The following is a 14,381-nucleotide window of genomic DNA, read 5'->3' on the forward strand; positions in this document are numbered from 1 at the left end:
GGATGGGGGGGGGTCGCTTTCGGGCTCTTGGGACTTGCATCCTCTCGGCTCTGGGTGGCCAGTGCCCTGCTGGTCTCGGCCCCCTGGGGCTTGTGCCCACACTGACTGTGGGGCTCTGGCTGGGACCTCCCTCTGCCTCCTTGTGGCCGGGTGCCTGGCCGACTCCGGGGTGGGGTGGCTGGGGTTTGTGCTTTGGGGGTAGCTGCCGTTTGCATGAGGCTCTGATCTTTGTGTAAGCGGGGTCACATTGGCGTTATCACGTGAGATGGGGGGGGCATGAGATGTCAGTCCTGTTACTGTACAGCGCAGCAGATGGTGAAGAATCTGTGATTAGATTGCAGTGTTTCCTATGTTGTATAATTCTCTCTCCCCTTTGTCTTCTGTTTATTTCCCTTCTCCTTTCTGTTCTCGTTCCATCGTTTTTCTGTCTTCTCCAGTCAGGTCCAGCAGTACCACGTAAACTTATTAAAACAAACATTTATGCAAAATAAACGAATAAAAAAACTCAGATTATCAACAGGATCTTCATGAATATAAATCTCCTCTTGAAAAAGCAGATTTTCTCATCACAACACAGCAGCCAGATCATCATTCTGCTTGCTTTAATGATGGACTGGACAAGTTATAAAAAAAATGCATTAGGCGCTGATTGACAGGAGAACTTACAAGTCACACAACAACTGGACTTTTAGGTTATTTTGTCTTAAAAATGACACCAAAGCCCCTAAACTCTGTGGATCCCTGGGCTTCAGTCATTTAAAATCTTGACATGCTCTTAGGTTTGCACTGTGGTCACACAGCAAGAAGGTCATTGGCTCGAGCCTTGGCTGGGGGAGGTTTGGTCTTTCTGAGTGGAGTTTGCATGTTCTTGAGGAGGTGGGGGTTATCAGGGATGTGGAACCTGAACTGAAATGAGTTTGACTCCCCTGCTGTAATCAGGACTATTACAGCAGAGGAAGTCCTGGAGGGGGTGTGAGGTTGGTAGCTGCTGGACACTTAGATGACTCCTTTTCCTCATAAACTGCAGCTCAACGCCAGCTGTCCTCACCTGCAATCTGATTCTCTAATACATGTAAAATATGTGCAGAAAACTGCCCTGATTCATTTGTTATGATTATTTTATTTGTTCAAATAACTGAAAGATTCAACATGTTGATTTTTTGTCATCTCTTTCCTTCTGACATTTCTGTACAGGTCATGTTTAGGAACTATTTTCAAGGAAAACTGAGGTGGAATTTTTTTTTAAAATGGCTGCATGAGAGTAAAAAGTCGAGATAGACGATGGAGGCCAGCGAACTGGTCCAGTTGCATTAGCAACAAATTACTCCAAATATTAGAAAAGCTTAATGTAGCTAAGATGGAAGTGTCTGAAATGGTTCGTGGACAAAGCAGAGAGCTCCAACATGTCTGACTGGTTCAGCGAACACACCCCAGAACTGCTCTTTATTAGTTCTGATTATATCAGATAATAAACTCAACAATAAGTTTCTGCTGGTTCAACAAGACAAAGTAGAGGCTTCATGGAAACGTTGTCAGTAAAGTTCATGTTGTAGTAGCTACAGAACAACAGGTCAGTAACTCCTCCACCACAGAAAAACATTCTCCCACAACCACAGCAGCTTCCCATGCAGTTTTCTGGCCACGTTTAAATACAAATACGGATCTCTCTACAGAAAAAGACACATCAAGAAATATAAGCACTTCCACTGATGGTCTGTAGACAGTCTGCTAGGTTCTGGTCCTGGAATAAACCAGTCCTGACAAACTGGTTTCTTCATCTAGACAAAGCATTCTGGTTTTCGTGACAACATCAAGCATTAGGAGGCCACTTCAAACGTAAACAAAACCAGAACACATCGATTTCCAAATCTCATCAACCCATAATTCATTCCAAATCGAACATAAACAACATATCAGGTGTTGAATCGGAGAAATGTGTACTTTTTATGGAAATTATGAGATTATTTTGAATCTGATGGCTGCAACATATATCTAAAAAGTTGTTACATGCGCAGCACAAGGCTGGAAATGTCACTTTACCACAACCAGAGATAGCTGCTGTCAAAGAAGACAATCACAAGAATAACCACAACATTGTGTGTACATATTTCTACATGGAGAGGAAAGCGAGCAGAGAGGAGCCCAGTGCATCATGGGACATCTCGAGCAGCTTCAGAGCTAAAGGGATAGATCAGGGTCACCCCCCCCCCACTGCCCTGACTACCAGATCTCTGCTAACAGACTGCTGATCAGGATCATGTGGGTGTTGATAATCATGTATCTGTTAAAGTTCCCCGGTGAGGGTTTCAGCTCATTAACGTGAGTTGTGAGTTAAATTCCACTCATTTTCACATCATAGAGACGGCCAGTCTGTCTGTTAGATCAGCACTCTGCTGGAGGTCCCATCTGTTCAGCCAAAAAGATTTAAAGAAGGGAGGGAGGAATGCATCTGATTATCTAGTCATGGAGTAACCATGGTAACGTTGCAGTGATGCACTTGTTCCACATGGAATCTGTCAGGAAATGGAAGTTCAGTTGTTATTTTACTCTGATGTGAGACATAATACCTGGTGTTGCCGTGTCAACACAGGACACAATGAGGACACATTCAGTGGTGGTCCAGAAGGCTTTCTGTAGGACTCAGGTAGACTGGAAAAGGAGAAGTGTCCGCATGCTGAACTGGTCTCCTGCAGTCTAGAACATTCACCAGTAGACACCACGTTTGCTAATAATGGGCCAATGAGCTAATATTTTAGCATGAAACGATAAAATGTTGCATTTTTAACAAATAATGTCTTGTTTATGTTCCTTGGGAATAACATATGGGTTGATGAGATTTCTGTTTTATTTACATTTTGAGGTTTGGGTTGTAAAACTGGGTTTGAAAGGAGAAATGTGGCTTAAGCCAGCAGCTGTCATGTGACGCCACGTAAAACTGGGGGTTCACAGGTTTAACTCACACTGACTTCTCTTGGGGTTTTACTGAGAAATGAGTGATGATGTCAGGAGATTCAGGTGGTTCGGGTCACCTGGTGAGCTCCTGCTTGCTAGCAGTCCTGTCCTCCAGGTCCTGTTGCAACAGAGTTAGTCTAACAGCAGAAGGTACTGAGAAGACACTGAAACATGAACCAGAATTCTGAATCTAACACCTCAAGGGATTTTCTGGACATTTCGGAACAGATGGTACTGGTGGAGGTCAGAAAGCTTCATTAGTATCCAGCATCATCATCATCATCATCCTCATCTCCTCCTGCCAAAGATCACAGACTAACACTTCTATGATGCTGTTTCACAAAGTTCTCCTGCTTCTCTTTACAACCTTCCCCATGCACCTCCTGAGGTGCCTCCACCGCCCCCTCCCTGCTAATCAGCCTTTCTCCAGGCCTCCTACTTCCATCCCAGTCCTCTCCCAGCAGGCTTCCAGCTTCACTCAGTTCCCCCAGGTGTTCCACCGAGTCACACTTCTCCAGGTCCGAGGCAATGGTCTGCAGGCTGATGACGGACATGCAGTCAGAACCGGTGTGCTCCGCCTCTAGCCGCTCCCTCTGGCCCCACCCGCTCTCTCGGTGCCTCTCCACCCAAAGCCGGGTCTTCTCCCTGTCCGCCCAGTCGCTCTCCATCCCACCAACTCCCACACAACTGCTGAGCTGAAGCCCGACAGCGCCTCTGACCTCAGCCTCAGCACCAATGGGGGAGCTCCGTCCCCCGCAGACCGCAGGACGCCCCCTGGTGGCCGAGGTTCGCCCTCTCTGAGCGTGGATCTGCTCGCTGATCTGCTCCAGGTTCCTCAGGGCCACAGAGTAGCGTGTCTTCACCTTGGAAACTTGTTCCTCCAGCTGCACCACCTTGGTTTTATGTTCCTAAAAAAAGTTTAACAGGAAGTTAGACCATTTTACCAAAAGGAAGTTAGACGGTTCCACAAACAGGAAGTTAGACGGTTCTAAAAACAGGAAGTTAGACGGTTCTGCAAACAGGAGGTTAGACAGTTTTGCAAATAAAAAGTGAGACACTTCCACAAACAGGAAGTGAGACAGTTCTGCAAACAGGAAGTAAGACGGTTCCGCAAACAGGAAGACAGACAGTTCCACAAACAGGAAGTTAGACGGTTCTGCAAACAGGAAGTGATAAAGTTGTGTAAACAGAAAGTTAGACAGTTCCACCAGCAGGAAGTTAGATGGTTCTAAAAACAGGAAGTTAGACAGTTCCACAAACAGGAAGTTCCACAAACAAGATGTTAGACGGTTCTACAAACAGGAAGTTAGACAGTTCCACCAACAGGAAGTAAGACGGTTCTGCAAATAGGAAGTTAGACAGTTCTGCCAACAGGAAGTTAGACAGTTCTGCAAACAGGAAGTTAGACGGTTCTGCAAACAGGAACTTAGACGGTTCTGCAAACAGGAATTGAGACAGTTCTGCAAACAGGAAGTTAGCCGGTTCTGCAAACAGGAAGTGAGACAGTTGTCCAAACAGGAAGTTAGACAGTTCCACCAACAGGAAGTAAGACGGTTCTGCAAATAGGAAGTTAGACAGTTCTGCCAACAGGAAGTTAGACAGTTCTGCAAACAGGAAGTTAGACGGTTCTGCAAACAGGAACTTAGACGGTTCTGTAAACAGGAATTGAGACAGTTCTGCAAACAGGAAGTTAGCCGGTTCTGCAAACAGGAAGTGAGACAGTTGTGCAAACAGGAAGTTAGACAGTTCCACCAACAGGAAGTAAGACGGTTCTGCGAATAGGAAGTTAGACAGTTCCACCAACAGGAAGCTAGACGGTTCTGCAAACAGGAAGTTAGACGGTTCTGCAAACAGGAAGTTAGCCGGTTCTGCAAACAGGAAGTGAGACAGTTGTGCAAACAGGAAGTTAGACAGTTCCACCAACAGGAAGTAAGACGGTTCTGCAAATAGGAAGTTAGACAGTTCCACCAACAGGAAGTTAGACAGTTCCACCAACAGGAAGTTAGACAGTTCTGCAAACAGGAAGTTAGACGGTTCTGCCAACAGGAAGTTAGCCGGTTCTGCAAACAGGAAGTGAGACAGTTGTGCAAACAGGAAGTTAGACAGTTCCACCAACAGGAAGTAAGACGGTTCTGCAAATAGGAAGTTAGACAGTTCCACCAACAGGAAGTTAGACAGTTCTGCAAACAGGAAGTTAGACGGTTCTGCCAACAGGAAGTTAGCCGGTTCTGCAAACAGGAAGTGAGACAGTTGTGCAAACAGGAAGTTAGCCGGTTCTGCAAACAGGAAGTAAGACGGTTCTGCAAATAGGAAGTTAGACAGTTCCACCAACAGGAAGTTAGACAGTTCTGCAAACAGGAAGTTAGACGGTTCTGTAAACAGGAACTTAGACGGTTCTGCAAACAGGAATTGAGACAGTTCTGCAAACAGGAAGTTAGCCGGTTCTGCAAACAGGAAGTGAGACAGTTGTGCAAACAGGAAGTTAAACAGTTCCACGAACAGGAAGTTAGATGGTTCTACAAACAGGAAGTTAGACAGTTCCACCAACAGGAAGTTAGACGGTTCTGCAAACAGGAACTTAGACGGTTCTGCAAACAGGAATTGAGACAGTTCTGCAAACAGGAAGTTAGACAGTTCCACCAACAGGAAGTTAGACAGTTCTGCAAACAGGAAGTGAGACAGTTCCACCAACAGGAATAAATTGAAGCCTCCAATTGAGGATAAAACACACTTAAGTTGAATTTTTTTTTTATTCTTATCCTTTAAATTTAAATTATTTATTCTTATCCTTTAAATTTAAATTATTTGTTTATTTTCTTGTTTGTATTATTTCAATTATATCTTGATTTAAATTTATTTTATATTCTCTGTTTATTTTTCACCTACTCATATTTAAAAAAGACCACTTCAAGGCACATCAGACTTAATTACCCATTAATTTATATCAGGTGTGTTGTAGCAGGGAAATGCTGAACACTTGCAGGACTGGAGTTGCTCGCCTCTGTTCTACTCAATCACTACTGACGGATTTTGTTCATGTAGCACATGCTTTTAAAATAAGACACTTTAAAGTAATGGTTGTTCGTATCTGTCAGGAAACTTGGACATGGAAACTGGGAAGTCTGGGATCAGACCAGTGATCCTCTGGCTACCAGACAGCTATGAAAGGAAAACAGAAACCACAGTCTCTCTAAGTCAGAAAAGCTTCACCTGTCTCCAGGTTCCAGTAGAAACACACCTCCAAGATGTGATTGAACTGAGCCTTGAGTTCAAAGTACGGTTTGGACTTGAGGATGACCTTCCTGAGGGCCTTCTGGAGGGTCTGGACTCGAGCTTCTGCGTCCTGGCACAGCTGAGTGACTCGCTGGTGCTCGCTCTCGCTGCGGAGGCGCTCCTCCTCCGCCTCATTCACCTGATCAGGACAAGAAACACGACTGACAATGGAGCATCATCACACCATCCAGACTGACCTGACCTCCACCAGACTCATCATTTCAGGCCACAGCAGGGCTGTCAAGGATTATTTTCCATTTTAACATTATTTATTAATGAAGAAAAGGAAAAGTTTGAAGCAGTATGAGAAAATCTGACATCTGATCAGTAACAACGGCCATGATCTGTTTATCCTGTACAAAAGTTATCCAGCAGCTTTTTAAAACTAAAACTTTGTTTTAAAAAAGAAAAACATTTTTTTTCTTTTCTGCAAAAGAAATTCTGTAAAACAATCCCAGTCCACAGTGCTGGGCAGTTAGAATTAATCAAAACCAACATCTGGAACCAATAATCAATTAAATTTCGCTCATGTCAATTACTTATTTATTTCTCTTAAATATATTTATATATTTATGTCCGTTCTTCTATAATGTAAATATTCACAACAAAGACTAAGTTATGGGCTAAAAATAACACAATACTTAAGTAATTGCTAGTTAATTGTAACTGAATTTAAATTTTCAATTGATTTGAGGTCATATCGCCCAGCCTGTGACCTTCAGGAACACAAGCGGACATCCATCCCGATCCATCACCGTCCCTCCTGGGAACCCTTATGACTACCACAACAAATGAACATCCCCAGCCCACATTTAAACATAAAGAATGTGAACAGATGAGGAACTACAGTTACTTTTATTCATCTCTTACAGGCCAAATTCACCCTGTGGACCAGACTGGACCCTCTACAGGAGCAGTTTTGACCCCCAGGCCGCATGTTTGACACCCTAAATGAACCTGGAACAGGCTTCAGTATAAATGAGCCTGTAGTTTCCATTTTATTCTGAGTTACTGGAGATGAAACATTTCTGGAAAATACAGTGAATTCATTTCAACTTCTACTGCTCCAGCCTCTTCTTCAAGCGTCACAGTGACACTTCAGGTGTGCGTGCCCATCTTTAACCAGTCTCTCCATTTATCTATTATTATTTCTAATGGAAAAACTTGTTTTACTTGGTCTCACCTGTCCAGCCAACCAGATTCAATGATACAAAACTTGAATAAAATCTGTGGAAAATTCCGTTTTGGAGGTGTTGGGAAGGTGGCGTGTTACCTTGGCTGTGGCATGGTTCAGCATCTCCTGCCAGGTGGGGTCCATGGTGTTCTTGTCGGCCAGCAGGCCCTGCTCCGCCACATACACCATCTCTCTGGCTGCGGTGTGCATGGACGCGGCCCTCTCATACCTCAGAGCTGCCTTCTGGGTTTCCTGCTGGGCCTGAGCGAGCAAACAGCACTGAAACACCTCACTGTAGTCGGTGTGAAAATGGTCCAGACTACACCAGACTCTTCTATCTGAGAGGTTTAATCAGATATAAACCTGCTTCATTCATCTGTCTACTGCAAATTTGGCTCAGAGACGAGGAATCCACGTTGGGTTGGGCAGAAGCTGAAGCTCAGGTGGGTGATTAAACTCTCTGAAATGAAGGTCGATGTGTCCCTTAGTGAAGAGACGTTGATGATTTACTATGTGAATAAAACTGAACCTGAATTCTAACTTGACTGAACATGATTACACGTGGATCAAGTTTTAACATGGATTTGAGCTTCTTTACTTTCTCTTTTAAGAATGAATAAAAACACTGAACTGATCATAAATCCATCCTACTTCTAAGTAAATGAAGGAACAGAATTAAATGTGTTAACCTACAGATTTTACAGACATGCATGCATAAAGAAACATGTCTCCTTTAAGGACATGATATAAATTCCTTTTTTTTTTACTATTTCATCATTTTCTACCTTTCTTCTGCAACCCTTCCAAACCAGCCATCTTCATTCTTCCTGTTTGGAGGGATGTGAACAGGCCAACTGTAGCCTGGAGGGTCTAAGAACTAGATCTTTGGTTTTTACCAAGGTCAGATTTTGGTCTGAACCTGCTGGGTCGTCCAGTATATCTTGAAGAAAGACACTACTTAAGATCAACTTTTAGGACTGAAATCCTTTCTTCTCCTTTTACTATTTCTAACATGCTCATTAAAGCTACAGTAGGTAATCCTGCTCAGAGACATGTGCCTCTGGATGAAGTGGTTCCTCGTCCTGATAGTAGTCTATACATTCTGTAATCATGAACAATAAGAAATATAGTTAGACCCCTCAGTTTACTGTAAATCTGTAAAAACTCTGACCAATCCAAACGTTCCGACCCAAATGGAGTTGTTCATTTCTTATATTTCGTAGCTTCTTCTCCCGGCTCCCCTCCTCCCCCTCCAGCAGAGCATACCTGATAGCCACACCCTGCATATAAACAGCGTGTTAGGATGAAAATACAAAGTAGTGAAGAAGAAACTCAAAAGGCAAACATGGCTGAGAAAATGCAGGAAGGATTTCCCGAACTGGCTCGGTTTATTTGCCTCCTCCTGCTAAACAGCCGAGAAAGAGAAAATCGTTGGTGGAAAAAACTGCGAACTAGGAAAACACTTAGAGAGCGTAAACCTCCGCTAAGGCTTTTAAAATGTTCCTGGATCCAAACGGTGATCTGGATCAGCACCAAAACTTAATCAGTTCTTCCTTTTTACCGTTTCTTTTTACATTTCCAACAAGTCCTGAAAGTTTCATTAAAATCCGTCCAGAACTTTCTGAGTTATCTTGAACACAAAGAGATAAACATCGGTAAAAACATAACCTCCTTGGTGGAGGGAAGTAAAAAGCCTCGGATCACGCATGACCAGAGGGGGAGGAGCCAAGACAGGGGAGGAGCCAAATACAGGGGAGGAGTCAAGACAGGGCGCCACTTTCACGTCTTGCCATCTTCCTGACATCACCTACCCCAGCTTGAAGCTGTGTGTGAGTGGGTTCTGCTTGGTAGACCTGACAATCTACCGTCTGTGTTCCTGTTCATACATGAGCAGCTTCAACTCTCACCTCTTTGGCCAGTCTGCGAGCTTCGTAGTAAGGTCTGGCCTTCTCGATACAGGCGCCGAGCTGGGAGCCCTGAGCATTCAGCTTCCTGGCAGAATCCGTGAGAATCTTCCGGTAGCTGGACCTGGCATCCTGCAGGGAGAACCGACAGGACACTGAGGATCTGAGGTGTGATTCAGGAGTCAGAAGGTTCAACAGGCTTCTCTCGGCTCAGTTTTAGCGTGTTGCTGCCATCTGGCGGCAGGATGAGAAATCTCTGGACATCTGAGCCGTAAACTGCTCCTTGTGTTGGTGCTGATGTCGGCGCTTTAACTTAGCTCTACTGTGGAAAATAAAGACAAAATCCCACAGATGTGCTCTGATGTGGAATTAAACTGTCATATGATGAAGATGAACTGCTGTCTGAACTCTTCAATCAGATTGAATCTGTGGTGAAGAAGACGGAACATATGTTGAAAGGAAAATGGTAAAAAATCAACTTCATCATGCCGTCATGTAACTAATGTGATATAATATCAAGTTATGGTTAAATCCAAAGCTAAGCGTGCTAAAGCTAATCAGAAAAGTTAATCTGAAACAGAAAAAAGGCATTTATTTTAAAAAAAAAAAAAGCGCCTTTCAAGTCACTAAAGGACACTGTAAATAAAAACGGGCATTAAAACAAAAAGAAACAATAAAACCAACATAGAACTATGAGACAGGGTGATTACAGACAGCATGCTTTCTTCAACAGGATGGATCTGAACAGATGTAAACAGTGTTACGGATGTCTGGTGGGGGGGGGGCATTACAGAGGACAACCAACATCAAAAGCATAAGTTTCCATTTTCATTCATAGAAGACATAATGTGACAGCAACAGGTCACTGAGTTCAACATAATAACTTCACATAGAAAACAGGTTCATACACCTTCTGCTTCCACCCAGGTCATTATGCCAAAACTTCTCGTCTCACAGAGACGCAGGAAAACTAGTGCAGGGATTTGTTATTCCCTGACTGTAATTCCTGATTATTGTTGTCCCAGAAATGTTCTGAAAAGTTTCCATCTGATCCAGAATGCTGCATCGAGGGTCAGAAATCATCAGTATTTCTCCAGTTTTGTCTTCTCTCTATCGACTCCGTTAATCCAGAATAGAATACACTTCATTGTCACCATGCAGGTTTATTTGTCACACACACACGTCAGAACCCGCTCCACCTTTCAGATCAGACTTCAGACTTTGCTTTTCTGATAAATCAGATGGTTACGTCGTGCTTGGTGATGCTTCGTCATCCCTTTTGTTCTGCTGGAAGCCCCATGATGCACTGGGCTCCTTTCTGCTCACTCTCTCCATGTATAAACATGCTGTCACCATTATTTGGTGTTTTTTTCCGATGTTCTCAGCTGGTATTCCTGGACTACGCTGCTTGTTGAGCCCAACCAGTCCAGGCAGATGGCCATCATTCCTGGTTCTGATGGAGGTTTTTCCTCTTCACTGCCTCCTAGTGCAGCTCAGGATGGAGGATTGAATCTAAAAGATTATATCCAGTCTGTTGGTTTCCTTAGCTGTTATGTTTAGGAAATAAAACTGATACAACTTATAATAAATGGGATTAATGTGGATCACAGAATGGATTTGTTTCAACTACAGTTGTGTCCATATGTCTTCATCCCCTTTCATTAAAGAAAAGCTGAATTTACAACAATCACTCAAATAACTGGAGACTTAAAAAAGGAACAATAACTAAAAATTTCCAAAAATATCATTTAGTAATATAAGACACTGTTTTTTCATTTAATTGAGTTGAAGAAAGAAAAAAAAACAAACAAACAAATGTGTCCTGGACAAATGAGAGACTTTTCTGTTGAACAGTGGGATAAAATACCTGTCAACAGGTGCAGAAGTCTGACTGAGAGGAACAGAAAACACCTGACTGGAGCGGAAACATTAAAGCATTCTTCTACTAAATGTTACTTTATGACTGATGGAATATGTAATAAATTATCTTATTTGTTTGCTTTTTTAAATAAATATTTCTATTGAACCAGAATTAGAAAATAATGTCATGATTTTCATAAAATTTTTATTTATTATTACTTTAGTCAATTTCAGCTGATTTTACAGGCAGCTGTTTTTTTCCTCATTTAATGAAAGGGTAGGAATAAATATGAATAAATATGAGCACAACTGTAGATTGTAATGGACTACAAAGGATGGAAATAAATGAGAAACAAACACAGGGATGATCACAGTGAGAGGATTATTGAAATTATTGAGTTCAACTTTCAATCGTTTGGTTTTAACAGAAATCAGGCTTTTTTTTTTAATGTTACATATAAATAAATAAATATTTCATATGTAACGTTAATAACTGCCCTTCAGAGCAGCAATGTGATAATTTACTGGGTTTTATAAAAGTAGTGTAAGATGGTGCAGGGTGGTCTGGGACATCCTGGACCACCATGGGGAAGTTTCTCACGTCCAGCTGCAGCTCCAGCTTGTTGATCTCCTCACTGGCCTGGTTCAGCTGCTCCAGTTCCTCCTGCAAACACACCACACATGCAAGGCTTTAACACGTATCTCCTGGTGTTGTAGGCTGGCACCGGGACCGGGACCAACACCGGGACCAGAACCGGTACCAGGCTGTGAGGGAGCGGACTGCAGCTGGTCTGTAAATAACGGAACATCTCAAACCGACTTGTTTTCCAACATGCCTGAATTCTCGGGTCTAATTCCTCTTCGTATCTGCCTTCCTCTTCCTCAGTCCCTCCATCATCCCTCCGGGGCTCCGTCATCTCCCCCGCGGGGTCCTCTCCCCCACTGCCCGCCTTCAGCATCCCGCTGCTCCCCTCTCCGCCTCCCGGCGTCTCCTCCCGGCGGCAGGCCGGCTGAGCGCATCCCACGCGGGTCTGGATTTCACGCGAGCTCCGCGGCTCCATGTGCGGCCTGTCCCTAACTGTCACCGCAGAGCTGGAAAACACCGCCTCGTCTTTCAACCCGCAACCTTCTTCCCAACATGGTTCTTACTGCAGACCGGACCGAACCTGATACCGGCACCCCGCCCAGATCGGCTCCTCTCATCAGAACCTGGACCACTTGGCTCCGGTTCAGATCTGGTGGCGTCCAGGGACTGGTCCACGTCCCTCTGCGTGGGGGGGTTTCATCCAGTCCCAACTTTTACTTCTTTTCTACCTCAAAACCTTTTCTTAAAGTCCAATTAAATAAATAAAAAATAAATAAATAAATAAAGGGGGAGTGGGGGGAGGGGGGCTGCAGTTACATAATGATGAATTAATCTTTATTTATTCCGTGACATTTCACAGTGAAAATCCGACAACAAATTCATTTTATTCTTGTGTTCATGTAAACAAGTTCAATCATGACCGAGTTAAAGAGCTCCGGGAGACAGGAAACCTCCATCAGGACCAGAACCAGGAAGGAAAACCTCCATCAGAACCAGCACCAGGAAGGAAAACCTCCATCAGAACCAGAACCAGGAAGGAAAACCTCCATCAGGACCAGAACCAGGAAGGAAAACCTCCATCAGGACCAGAACCAGGATGGAAAACCTCCATCAGGACCAGAACCAGGAAGGAAAACCTCCATCAGAACCAGCACCAGGAAGGAAAACCTCCATCAGAACCAGAACCAGGAAGGAAAACCTCCATCAGGACCAGAACCAGGAAGGAAAACCTCCATCAGAACCAGCACCAGGAAGGAAAACCTCCATCAGAACCAGAACCAGGAAGGAAAACCTCCATCAGGACCAGAACCAGGAAGGAAAACCTCCATCAGAACCAGAACCAGGATGGAAAACCTCCATCAGGACCAGAACCTGGAAGGAAAACCTCCATCAGAACCAGCACCAGGAAGGAAAACCTCCATCAGAACCAGAACCAGGAAGGAAAACCTCCATCAGGACCAGAACCTGGAAGGAAAACCTACATCAGAACCAGAACCAGGATGGAAAACCTCCATCAGGACCAGAACCTGGAAGGAAAACCTACATCAGAACCAGCACCAGGAAGGAAAACCTACATCAGAACCAGAACCAGGATGGAAAACCTCCATCAGAACCAGAACCTGGAAGGAAAACCTCCATCAGGACCAGAACCAGGAAGGAAAACCTTCATCAGAACCAGAACCTGGAAGGAAAACCTCCATCAGAACCAGGAAGGAAAACCTCCATCAGGACCAGAACCTGGAAGGAAAACCTCCATCAGAACCAGAACCAGGATGGAAAACCTCCATCAGGACCAGAACCAGGAAGGAAAACCTCCATCAGAACCAGCACCAGGAAGGAAAACCTCCATCAGAACCAGGAAGGAAAACCTCCATCAGGACCAGAACCTGGAAGGAAAACCTCCATCAGAACCAGAACCAGGATGGAAAACCTCCATCAGGACCAGAACCAGGAAGGAAAACCTCCATCAGAACCAGAACCAGGATGGAAAACCTTCATCAGAACCAGCACCAGGAAGGAAAACCTCCATCAGAACCAGAACCAGGATGGAAAACCTCCATCAGGACCAGAACCTGGAAGGAAAACCTACATCAGAACCAGAACCAGGATGGAAAACCTCCATCAGAACCAGAACCTGGAAGGAAAACCTCCATCAGGACCAGAAGCTGGAAGGAAAACCTACATCAGAACCAGAACCAGGATGGAAAACCTCCATCAGAACCAGAACCTGGAAGGAAAACCTCCATCAGGACCAGAACCAGGAAGGAAAACCTTCATCAGAACCAGAACCTGGAAGGAAAACCTCCATCAGGACCAGAACCAGGAAGGAAAACCTCCATCAGAACCAGAACCAGGATGGAAAACCTTCATCAGAACCAGCACCAGGAAGGAAAACCTCCATCAGAACCAGAACCAGGATGGAAAACCTCCATCAGGACCAGAACCTGGAAGGAAAACCTACATCAGAACCAGAACCAGGATGGAAAACCTCCATCAGGACCAGAACCAGGAAGGAAAACCTCCATCAGGACCAGAACCAGGATGGAAAACCTCCTGTTAAGGACAGGCAGACAGACCCATGGCTCCCAATGTGGACGACCCCGAGAGGAAATAAAAACGTATCAAGATCGAG

The 14,381-nt window shown here is 44.3% G+C and overlaps 1 protein-coding gene across 1 annotated transcript; it reads right to left on the minus strand.

Moving 5' to 3' along the window:
• Positions 1–1,282: 1,282 nt before the first annotated feature.
• sh3bp5lb (SH3-binding domain protein 5-like, b) lies at positions 1,283–12,335 on the minus strand. The gene is made up of 6 exons (XM_079259192.1): positions 12,000–12,335; positions 11,765–11,827; positions 9,307–9,435; positions 7,499–7,660; positions 6,191–6,364; positions 1,283–3,860 (listed from the first exon to the last, which is right to left on the minus strand). Exons 1-6 carry the CDS (start codon positions 12,222–12,224, stop codon positions 3,261–3,263), a joined length of 1,353 nt encoding a protein of 450 aa, XP_079115318.1. The 5' UTR covers positions 12,225–12,335; the 3' UTR covers positions 1,283–3,260.
• Positions 12,336–14,381: the final 2,046 nt, after the last annotated feature.

This window comes from Telmatherina bonti (genome assembly GCF_933228915.1).
Source record: "Telmatherina bonti genome assembly, chromosome: 19".
NCBI lineage: Eukaryota > Metazoa > Chordata > Actinopteri > Atheriniformes > Telmatherinidae > Telmatherina > Telmatherina bonti.

Coding starts and splice junctions, on each gene's coding strand:
- sh3bp5lb (XM_079259192.1), bottom strand. CDS start 12,224: ATGGAGCCGCGGAGCTCGCGTGAAATCCAGACCCGCGTGGGATGCGCT. Junction 7,661..9,306: donor CTCGCAGACTGGCCAAAGAG/GTGAGAGTTGAA, acceptor TTGCTCGCTCAG/GCCCAGCAGGAAACCCAGAA. Junction 3,861..6,190: donor AGTTCAATCACATCTTGGAG/GTGTGTTTCTAC, acceptor AACTTTTTTTAG/GAACATAAAACCAAGGTGGT.